The sequence below is a fragment of the Nicrophorus vespilloides genome, unplaced genomic scaffold, assembly GCF_001412225.1.
Source record: "Nicrophorus vespilloides isolate i.1.1-1 unplaced genomic scaffold, Nicve_v1.0, whole genome shotgun sequence".
Taxonomy (NCBI): Eukaryota; Metazoa; Arthropoda; class Insecta; order Coleoptera; family Silphidae; genus Nicrophorus; species Nicrophorus vespilloides.
In genome coordinates this window covers 86,399-98,122 of record NW_017100096.1, presented here as the reverse complement: position 1 = coordinate 98,122, position 11,724 = coordinate 86,399, and the positions used below count along the sequence as shown (strand labels likewise).

The following is an 11,724-nucleotide window of genomic DNA, read 5'->3' as shown; positions in this document are numbered from 1 at the left end:
ATGTATGAGCTTAAAAGTAGTTAGAAGCAGGATTCAAATCTTTCCACTAATCTTAACCCAAATATAATCGAATAAAAGAAACACCCTTTCATTACGCAAATTCGTTAAGAGCACTAGAACATAATATTGCATAACTTTATGATATTGCAGAAAGCCCGCTTTATAAATAATATTCGCCAAAGTGTTTATGTAGACATACTTTCTTATTCCTTTTTTCTTCTCTCCTTCTATTTATCTTTTCGCGTTACAAATATAGCGACGTCTTTTGAAAATATACAGATCGGTCGGCCTATTAATAAAGCGATTCTTTATTATTTTTGGACGTGGCCCGATGCAAAAGTGATATGAAACAGGTCGCGAAAAACTGTAATCAATTTTCACATCAGCTCAAAGTCCGGAATATTTTTGTCGCTATGTGCGGAAATAACGATCGTATTCTTCCTTTCGCCCCTATCCAATTCATGGAATGCAATTTAAATGGCTCAATTGGAAGGCAGGGGGAGGGGTAGCGACTTCGACGACCCGGAAGTAGGTCTGTCTTGACGTCAGTGGTGACCCCGTTACCAAGGGATGTAACCTATTTTCAGCGACGGATGGAATTGCTTAAATCTAATTTAATTCCTGAATTAAATCATCCCGAGGGTTGATCTTCAGCCGGCGAGGCAATTAAACGGAAAATCACTTCGCCGTCGAAATTACTTGAAAATTTAATTAAGTGGTCCATTTTTTGTTTCCTATTGAATTGCAGGTACTTTCGTGAATGTGGTGTAAAAACACCTGCCATGTCGTGAAATGATTGAAGATCCTATAAGTGTAGGCTGTTAATGTGTTTTGAAAGACTCGTCGAAATGCGGTATTACGTGGAGGAATTGAAGAGGTGTATAGCAAATTGGAATTGAGTTTTGAAAGTCTTTGTCACGTGGGAAATAACAGAAACTTCATAGCCTACACGAATTTCATATATATGTAATTAATCATCTTCATTTCCAACTGTGACATTTTGCTGGTTTCATTAGCCAAAATGTTAATGTTCCTAAATTAAGGGTGCAGTTTCTCACGAAACTGAATAGTTTGAATGAATACGAAAATCCATAAATCCTTTGGCTTTTGGTAGCCAATAAGAGGACTGCGTCCTGGTTTAATTCAGAATGCTCCACATGAATGGGGTCGGAACGTCTAGAGCAGCGGGGGTATAAAAACTAGGACGCTCTGGGTTTAATCAATGAACGACCTAGTTACACCCAATTCATTCTGATTCCGGGGTGTAACGTAGCCGCGCGCAATTATATTACAACAGACCGGAATAGAAAATAATAGGACGAAAGAATGTGATACTACGTTATAAAAAAAAATGGAAAGTTTTCTTACCTTGCTAACGAGCATATCGGTTTCGTCAAAATGGCGGCCAAACATTTTAGGTGATTCTCCAGGAATCGGTTCAATTTTAATACAAACCTCCATTCCTTTCCTGGCGGTCTCGACATTCTTGTGGTTGTTTTCGATACTTGTTACAAAGCCCAATTCAACAAACTGCAAAAGAAACGCAACAACAATTAATTTCAAGTACAAATTGTTAATTGATAACGGTGTACCTCTTTGCTCGGGACGCAGATCGGTGTTCCTTCCTTCACGATACCTGCTTCAATCATGACGCCCATGACGATGGGATCACGGGAATTGAAGATGAACTGTGGCAAGATCTTCAATTTGCATGGGAACACGGCGATGTGTTTGAACTCTTCGCGTTTCTTCTGCTTGAGTTCTTCGCGATACGACATGAACTTATCAAAGAGATGGTAAATAATGTCGGCTTGGAAGATTTTCACACCCGAGGTGTCGGCCAACTCCTGAGCGTCACGTTCAATCTTCACATCAAAGGCCAAAATTGTTGCGTATCTGAATAAGAAAACACGGAGAGGACATATTACAAGAAGATAGGGGCTCTTAAATTCCGTTGCATTGCTTCTAAGTATAATTCTAAATAGGTCATTCGAAACTAAACAAGCCATACTTGTGTATAGACTCAAACAGACATATGTGTTTATACATTAGACGAATTTGCTCGGTTTATTTGTATTTGATATCTATTTGCGGCTACTGGTATTTTTTTTCTCACGCACACATTCTGATACACAGCTTCAACATGGGCAGAAGTAGCACCAGCTTGCCGCATAAAATCCTAAATAAACACTCTAAATATTTCTTATAATATATTATAAGACGATTGAGTTATGCATCAAATGTTTAAAATTACACGTGATAAACATGAAAGATCATTACGCAACTATATTAGTAGAAAATATAGATTTTTTTATAAATAATTTCATGACTAAATGTCAAATATATGATTATACTGATAAATTGTACTTACTGGCTATCGTGCTCTAGCATAGCTGAAGCCTTCGTTACATCTTTCTTCACTACCGGACCAATCCTGATTCCAGAATACTGAAAAAAAATAATAAAGAAATACTTTTAAAAAAATTTCTTCATTTACATTTTTGTATGGAAGCAATTTATTACATGTTGTAGTTAGAAATTGAGTCAATATCCCCATAGATGAGTTAAATTTATTAACACACATCAAACAAAATATTTGTTAATGGAGGAGTATAATCATCATTGATATTTTTAAATTGTGAAATAACAATGACAGATGTATATAATTATACAATATAATAATCCACAGGAAATTAGCTAGATTTATTACATATACCGTATTTCATACTAAACTAAATTTAAGATTTAACAAAAAGTATAGAAATAAGTCGGCATATCAAATTCAATACGAGTTCCTAACTAAGGAAGTTGTTATTGATTTCAAGAAATGTCCATGTTCACAAATAATTGCTATTATCTCGCGATGTAACATGTTTATATAAATTAAAGTATGAACAGATGTGGAAGAATTGTGTGGGTAATGTTTAAATAAAGTAATGAAGTAGTCTGAATAAAGCAAAGGCATCAATGGATAAAGCCTCTCTATCTTATTTATGTTGTGGGCAAATGGTGTTACGATTCGGAAATTGGATTATTTTGTGGACGGGTGTATGTGTACACACAAATATAGCAAATGTATATAGGTATAGTGTAGTGTAAACGTATTTGGAGTCTGATGTGTGGTTGTTGTCGCCCACCGTTGCACATATATATTTTTTTTTTGGGTGTTATGTTCAGGTCGGTTAATGAGTACGTGCCGTGCCATGAAATCGGTAGAAGGCGGTCGGCTGGGTCGCAGTATCGACTCGGATCGGAACATCTCGGGTCGGATCTGGTTGGTACATGCACCATACCACCGGATACCGGTGGGTGTAGCCGTCCGCCGCCTTCCCAGAAAGAGCCCATGCCCACGCTACCGACTATCTAATCACTGCATAATAACATACGACCTACTGCTACATGACACACACACACACATACAAGAACAGCATGTACTTTGCTCACGAATGCTGCCGACGTCGGGCGTGACCGTATTTTGCACTTTTCTTAATAGCAAATAGCATTTCTTTCTGTAACTCTCACTAAATAAATTCCAGGCGTGAACAGCCGCGACGTTAAATGAAACAGACATATAGCAACTATCGTACATTTGAGAGAGATTAATTGGGATTTGCATGATTGTTCAATCTGTGAAATTGGAAAGCTCTCTGCTATAATCTGAGATTTATGCAATTGCTAATCGAATTTTCTCACAACTGTAATCAGTTATTGTTAAAACTTTCAAGAGAAACTTTGTGGAAAATAAAAAATTTGCATTTCGCTACGATTAATATTACAATACACCATAATACTTAATATTACAACAGTATTTTATATACTTCATTCCAATTACGAAAAAACTATACTGGATTATTTATATTCCTGAGTTACGGCAATGATCAGATTATGTTTTTCATTTTATTATTATTGTTTCTTAAATTTAGAAAAATATCCCTTATGTAAATATTTGATTACGTCAAACTATGAGCAATAACTTTTGATTTCATAGAATCTAATATGTTGTGTAAACTGAGTGTTTACATAATTTTAAATAATGATGATACATATGGGAAAATCCATATTATAGCAAATAATATCTTTAGATAGAAACAATTATAATAACATTGAAAATAATAACAATTCTTTTGGGAACGAAAATGATACACTGCCATGAAGCAAACAAACATGGTAGGTGGGTTGAGGATCATCAAAAAATGTAAATTTTCGACACATGTTGAAAATTTCGCCCAAACGTTTTGTCGTCACAATCATAATACAGTTGGGAAAACAGGATGCTGAGTAATATATTTTTGTCGTTGACAAATTGTGTTTCTGTTTACATATTGCAACTTCATATTTATCTTTTATGTAAGCAGTCATCAGCAATCATTTAAGTAGTAACCAAGAAGTAACATGTTTGCACAAAATATATTGAAAATAGAAAGACATAAACTGATATTGCTTTTGTTAGATTGCTGAATTATCTAATTGGCATGCAGCGAACTAAAACTTCCATTTAGGATATTAAAATAATGTAAATGAGACTTGATGTGCAATTCCCTTCTGTTGTAATGTATCTAATGTACATCAACTTAGAGTAATTCTTTAAAAAAAATGTTTATTTTCATTGGTGAATATTGTAGTTGCAGATCGCACAAGCAATGTAAGAAAAGGAAAACAGAAGTGCGAATAAAGACTGCCATTGTTCATTTATAATCTGCAATATGAATATTAATTGATATGAGGCCGATTGTGGAAAGTTCGCGTCGGAAGTGGACATAGAGGCTCTTTATTCGACATCCAATTATAGTCTGCACGTCGCAAAACCCACCCGTCCAGACGGATACTTCATTCCGACCACGAACCTCGGACACGGAGGTGCGACGCAGTCTAGTCTGGCACTTTCGTATTGTTCTTCAATAAATAACATGTCTATCATTGCCCATTCCGAACGGCAACCACCAATTAAAATAAACGCCATTAAAATTTGGACTAAACAAATACTAAATTCCGTTAGCATAGCAGCAGGATGTGCGCGTAGAACATCCGACTTGCTTAGACTCAAGGACTATGTATGAGATGACATCTTCAGCATGGATAATGAGGGCATGATGATGAAACCGCACACGTCTTCCGACACATCCGGTCTCTTTCAATTCAAATGCGCAACATGCAAATGATGCGTTTTGTTGTGTTCGCATAATGAAAATCAAATAACTACTAAACAGACATACGCATACATAACTAGTAAATGTATACTCACGGGAATCTTGCTGGTCCTCAAAAACTCCAACAGAGCTTCCAATGATCCTAAAGTGGATGCTTGGACATGGACACCGCGCTCCTGTAACTTAATATTGGAGAGAGCAGATTTTAATTCCCTTGCCACCTCTTCCCGGAGTATATCCACTTCGTCCGGTTTATGAGCAATGAACAAATTCAAACCAGCAATGGCCTTTTCCAATTCTTTAGCTGCTATTTTCACACCCTGGGCAGCCTTCACTTCTTTATACTCAATATACGCATTCTGTAAAACAAAAATATATTTAAATATAATCTAAATAAAAAATATTTTTATTGAAACATACCTTAACTCTCAATTCCTTCATAGGTTGAGGCATAAGCAAAGATCTGATTTGTGTAACTATGGGTCCATCGGTACCAGCCAATAGCATAGTATCACCTTCTCTCAATGTACCATTTATTAAAATAACGTCAATTGTGGTACCTAAGCCAGAAATGGCTTTAACTTCCAAAACGGTAGCCTGAAGTTCATCAGAGTACATCAAACGTTTTGCCAACATATTCTGTGATGATTCAACAATTAATGCCAGCAAATTTCCCATACCTAATAAATTTTGGGTTTAGTAAACGTTCATCAATAAAATAATTAGATCTTACCTTCTCCAGTTACTGCACTAGTAGGTACTAAACTAACATAACTTCTAACATCTGGATTTTCATAAAATAGGGCTGCATTCAGACCCTGTTCAGCAAACTGTACTATTACAGCGTTTGTCCTTTGCTCAAATTCAACTTGAGTATTTGGAGCTTGACCTTTAATGATATCTCTGACATCTTTCCTGTTCATTGTCTGCCAATCGTACAACCGATCGATTTTGTTTAAAGCCACAATGAAAGGTGTCTTTCTATTTTTCAACAAATTCAAGGATTCAATAGTTTGCGGTTCCAGACCGTGCATAATATCGACTACGAGGATGGCAATATCGCATAAAGATGAACCTCTGCTTCTCAAATTGCTGAAAGACTCGTGACCAGGTGTGTCGATGATCAATAAACCTGGGATTTTTAGTGTCATCTCAGAAGCCTATATAACAAACAAAAAAACATATTTATGTTTTCATTTCATAAAATTAAATAATTATGTACTACAATTATAGGCAACCAAATATACGAGATTACAAATGCTCATAACATAGGATAGTGAAGCTTTATATTTATGGTTATTATTTGAAAAGTAAGATTCTTACCCCTTTGACATTTTTTATGTTCTCAATGATATTTTCAATTGGTACATTTGTGGCACCAATCTGTTGAGTAATTCCACCGGCCTCACCATCCTGAACATTAGTTCTTCTAAGTTTATCCAAAATCTTGGTTTTCCCTGTATCTACGTGCCCAAGAACACATACAACAGCAGCACGTAAATTATCGACAGATTTAGTTTTTTCCGCTTCTTTTTTCCTTTCCTAAAATTTAAAATATAAATTTATGTATTCTTTGTTGTTAACTAGCAGCAATTACTTCAATACGAGCGATAGCTTTGTCGCGACGTTTTTCAGCATCATTGCGACGATCTGTCTCATCTTCGGAGTCATCAGAATCATCGTCGTCGTCATCATCATCAGAATCATCTTCTTCACTGTCATCACTTGTTTCATCCTTCTTCGATTGAGTTGAATCTTTCTTTGCGGTAGTTTTAGCATCAACCGTTTCTAATAATGTATTAGAATAATGAAATATAAATATAAAACATTGGTACAAATAAGCACATACCTATAGGTGCAGAAACTTCCTCACTTTCTTCTTCTTCTGAACTTTCAGCATCCCAGGTATCCTTAACATCATCATCAGACTTTGGTTCCTCGACAGGTTTTTCAACTATTTCAGTCTCGGCCGGCTTATCCTCTACTTTCGGTTCTACATTTTTGATTTCTGGCAATTTGAATAAATTATGTAAACATTGCATTATTATTCGCTAGTAAATATGTTACCTTTGTCTTCACTGCGTTGATGTTTAAATTTACTTTTCTTGAAGGATGCTCTAGGTTTCTTTTCGCCGATATCCGGCAAATCAATACCTTGAGCTTTCCTTGCATCAATTAGAGCTTGAGCTCTGGCGCGATCAGCCTTTTGTTTAGGTGTTAATAACTTTCCTTCTGCCTTTAACCGTTCACGCCGCTCCTTGTCCTTCTTTTTCTTTTTGTCTTTGCGTTCCTGTTCCAATCTCAAAGCTTCCAAACGTGCTTCTTCTGCTTCCTCCTCTCTCTTTATTCTTTCTTCTTCTTCACGCAAGGCTCGTTCCTCTTCCTCGCGCAATTTCTTGAGAGCTTCTTGCATGGCAGCAATTGTTTTTTTGCCAGGACCTAAAAATATAAACACATTAATAACATATTTCAGAGCATTATTAAAATTGAAGTATACCTTTCTTGGCATCTTTAGCATCCTTTTCTTCATCCTTTGCACCCTTCTTCTTCTTTTTCTTCTTACTGTCCTTGTCTATTTTATCATCTTCATCTACTTTTTCTTCAATAGGTTCAGCCGTTTCTTCTACAACTTTTGCATCTTCCACAACCTCCGGTTTATCTTCAGAATCATCCTTTTTGGATTCCTTCTTAGCAGCTTGCTTCTTCAACTTTTCTCTCTCTTTCTTTTCCTTTTTCTTTTGAGCAGCAGTCTTAACAGTGCCTGTTCCAATTTCTTCATCATCCTTCTCAGCTGATTGCTCTTTTTCAGCTGGTTCTGATGCAGGAGTTTCTTTACTTTTATTTTTTTTTGCTTTCTCTGGCAGTGGTGTATCTTCTTCAGGTTTCGGTTCAACCTTCACACCTTCAGAAAAATATTTATGAAAATTAATAAAAAAATAAAATAAATTGTTCTAGTTTTCAAATTAGATTAAACCTTTTTGAAAATTTCTACTAAAAATTAAATAAAAATACATACCAGAATATTCTAATTCCAATTCTGCTAAAGCCTTTTCAATATCATCATCACTTTCATTCTTCTTTCGTTTAGCCTTCTTTCCCTTTTTCCCTTCTTTAGTCCGCTCATCACTATTGCCACCTTTACTTTTGTTTTTTTTCACAGGTTTTTCACTATCACTATCATCTTCTGGTGGCGGAGGCTGTGAAACATCCGAGTCAGAATCTACTTCTAAGCAAGCGAAACCTTTCTGGACTTTCTTAACTGGAACTTTAACTTCCTCCTCATCGTCTTCAGAGTCAGAGGCAACTTTCTTTTCCTTTTTCTTGTTAACTTTCTTCTTAGGTTTATCACTTTCGTCCACCGTATCTGGTTGCCTACGTAACACATAATAAATTAGAAAGTAGTTATTGGACTGCTTCCCATATGGTTTAAAAAATCAACATAACCTGAAACTTACTTATTTGCCTTGGTTTTCACATTGTCCTCAACCTCATCGTTGCCGATATCAATATCGGATTCGCTGAAAATAGAATGGAAAATTTAATTTACACGTAGAGTACAAGTATGGAACGTATGCAACAGTATGAAACATTTCAGACTTACCTTTCGTCTCCCTTCTTTCCTTTACGACCTTTTTTCGCTTTACCCATGTTTCTAGACTATTTGTGTTCCCTAAATTCGTTTCTCCGTTTATTGTACTTATCATAAGTAGATTTTGTTGACTATTTCGTGATTTCCTTTACGCAATATCGTTGTTATCTGACATGCTAAAATGAAAGGTTAAGGAGTGAAATTTGCAGTGGTACCGGTTTAACATGAACTAATGCAAACAGTACTACCAAACTACTAATTATCGTAAACTAAGCGGGATATTTAAATAAACTCGTAACTTAAAGGCCAGATGTAAAGTGTAACAATAAAGGACAGTCAACTTGTTCGATTTTAAAAACAAATTTTCTACTTAAAATGTTATCATTATTAAATAACAAATTATTAAACTAGACCTATATCGTGTATAGTTGGTAGCATATACAAAGGTATTAAAAATATACATATAAATATAAATCGTTAAATAATGATTTAATTTTATGTTTATGAATCAATCAGTAATTATTTAGATATTAATATTTGAAATTTGCGATAAATAATTTATTAAAGATTATTATTAAATATTCAAATAAATTTGTTATTTTTGATTGAGTAGAAAGATTGTGGTCAATAGCCTTTTGTATGTATATGTATTAAAATTTTTGTTTATTAATATAATTATTTTTGACAAAAATTAATTTCTTTTCTACATACCTAAAAGTTTAAAACATATTTTTGATGTATTGTAAAATATTTAATTTCACTCGTTTATCTATAATTTGCTTACGAGATTATTAACAAATTGGTTGATGCGTTTATGTAACTTTTAGTTTGATTTTAATTAAGTTGTTTTATTGGTCTTGAGCAAACAATTGTGTAAAATTCACTACTATTACTAAATAGTAATGAATTTTATTGTATGAATTTAAAATTGCAAAATAGTAAAATATTCAGAAATTTATATTTAATTATTGAATAATATATGTAAAGAAATAAAATAAGAGGAATAATTTGGAAATATTGTCATATAATACTGTAATTTCACGAGAATAAGAATGTGATAAATAGTATTTCCAACAGCAGATTATTGAAATGTTTATTTATTTATAGCGCTTTATTTACACGCACAACATTCCATTTCGGTTGAAGCGTTCCAGAAGGGTGGTTTGAGAGGCAGAAGCAAATATCTATCGCCAACACCCTAGAATTGATGGATAAACAACGATTAACGGCGACTATATTTTTAATCCAAATACTGTCGCTATTTGCTAATGAGATTTAAAAAAATAATTTCAATTCCTATTTTTACTTGGCACTGCGTGTGTTGTTTATAGTATAGGGAAGTTTCCTCGCAATTGGATAACAAGAAAATTCATTAAGAAGCTGGGAGATTTCGCTCGATGAGGCCAAGTTCTCGAAACAGTAATTTAGAAGATTTTCCAGGAGATTAGCGGTGATGATGATCATCGCATGGCCGAAACGCTCTTCCCACTCGATAGATTCTCGGAGGGTTGAATTTACGGACGCACGCACGTCAGCAACGGACGAAACGAATAAAGTATAACGCGAAGAGATGAAGGAATAATGGGGTAGAAAGAGAAAGCGTCTTCCGTATCCGGCGGGTGCAGATCCTGCGACGCTCGGCGTCTGTTTTTCGGCGTCGTCCTCCTTGTTGTTGGCGTTCGCTTGCAGCGGCGTCTTTCGGATTATCATCGGCGTCGAAGCCGCGTCTAGAGAGTCAGTTGGAGTCAGTTGTCGACCTCCCGTGATCACGCGCGCACACGAACATCCACCAACCCCTATTTTGCGATACGCGACTGTTTATCCACAACCACCCACCTTTGAGCGCGCCAAATTCAAACAAATCCAACAACAATATATATATAAAAAAAATTATATATATCGTCTTTATCCGGTTCCTCGCAGAATCCAGCTTCCGGTGTGTGTCTTTTTGAGCTAGCTCACTGGATAGAATACGGAGGAAATCACGAGCTATTGCCGCGAAACGCGGCAAAAAAGTAAAGGTAATTTCTTCGAACCATTTGATATGTTTTCCAATGACGATCGCGCGATTCAATTTAGTTTGAATTGTACGAGGATGGAATTATTCAGCGTTCAGTAGGGAAATTGGGATTCTCACCTAGTTGTAATCCAGACAATTATCCACTCGCAATAATTATTTCAATAAATTACCAGATAACGCTTTGCACGTAGCTCGATTACAATTTACAATTATGTTAACGAATTCATTAACGTTAATTTGCTGAAATAAAATTAAACTGAATTGTTAATTTCCAGAATAATCAGTACTAATTCGATTATTTATTGCATATTCGACTAATAATCAATTTTTATTTAATTTGTACAAAATTAATAAATAAATTTTCAAATAATGGCAACAGAAAGGAAGCAAGAAAATACGAAACTTATATTAAGATATTTCGTAAAAACAACATTGTTGTATGTACTTTATGCAATTACATAATCACTACCATATGTATTATTATTATTATTAAGTTGTGGTAAATATTATTAGTTTTGGAAAGTTTTCTATAAATGTGTTTGCATATAGAATACATTTGATGAAATTATTTGCTACGATTGAAATTGCAAAAGAATTTCAATATTGAATGTACTTGCGATGAGATTAGTTTTGTAAATAAAAATGTTGAGACATTTTAAAGTAGTTTACTATATCTGAATTGATTGAATAATAGCAATTAAATATTTACCTAAATTTCTTATATTACTCTTAAATTATTATAATTCAATAATTTTATAGACTTAAGAATATTGAATGCTTTCAATTTGTAGAGAAATCTCTTCGATTTACACTTCGGATTTATTTTGGGTCGTGCCCAAATGGTCGAGCGAGCAAACCTGAGCACTTCTGCTGCCATTAATATTTACCGCCAATATTTACGTTCCCATCCGCATAATTTATACGCAGAGATAATGGTGCACAATCCGTTTCGGACTTCGGATTTGAAT

General features: G+C 34.8%; 1 protein-coding gene across 1 annotated transcript in view; it reads right to left on the bottom strand.

Annotated features, from left to right (window-relative positions):
* The window catches only part of LOC108567784 (eukaryotic translation initiation factor 5B), a 9,891-nt gene extending 933 nt beyond the window's left edge, over positions 1-8,958 (bottom strand). Inside the window, exons 1-14 of the mRNA XM_017928449.1 lie at positions 8,749-8,958; positions 8,603-8,665; positions 8,164-8,519; positions 7,645-8,049; positions 7,215-7,586; positions 6,997-7,155; positions 6,745-6,935; positions 6,471-6,689; positions 5,881-6,307; positions 5,568-5,827; positions 5,243-5,506; positions 2,372-2,448; positions 1,593-1,896; positions 1,369-1,530 (exon numbers count right to left, since the gene is read on the bottom strand). Of these exons, the coding sequence (XP_017783938.1) occupies positions 1,369-1,530; positions 1,593-1,896; positions 2,372-2,448; positions 5,243-5,506; positions 5,568-5,827; positions 5,881-6,307; positions 6,471-6,689; positions 6,745-6,935; positions 6,997-7,155; positions 7,215-7,586; positions 7,645-8,049; positions 8,164-8,519; positions 8,603-8,665; positions 8,749-8,795 (3,306 nt within the window). The 5' untranslated portion in view covers positions 8,796-8,958. The remainder of the gene's footprint in view (positions 1-1,368; positions 1,531-1,592; positions 1,897-2,371; positions 2,449-5,242; positions 5,507-5,567; positions 5,828-5,880; positions 6,308-6,470; positions 6,690-6,744; positions 6,936-6,996; positions 7,156-7,214; positions 7,587-7,644; positions 8,050-8,163; positions 8,520-8,602; positions 8,666-8,748) is intronic.
* Positions 8,959-11,724: the final 2,766 nt, after the last annotated feature.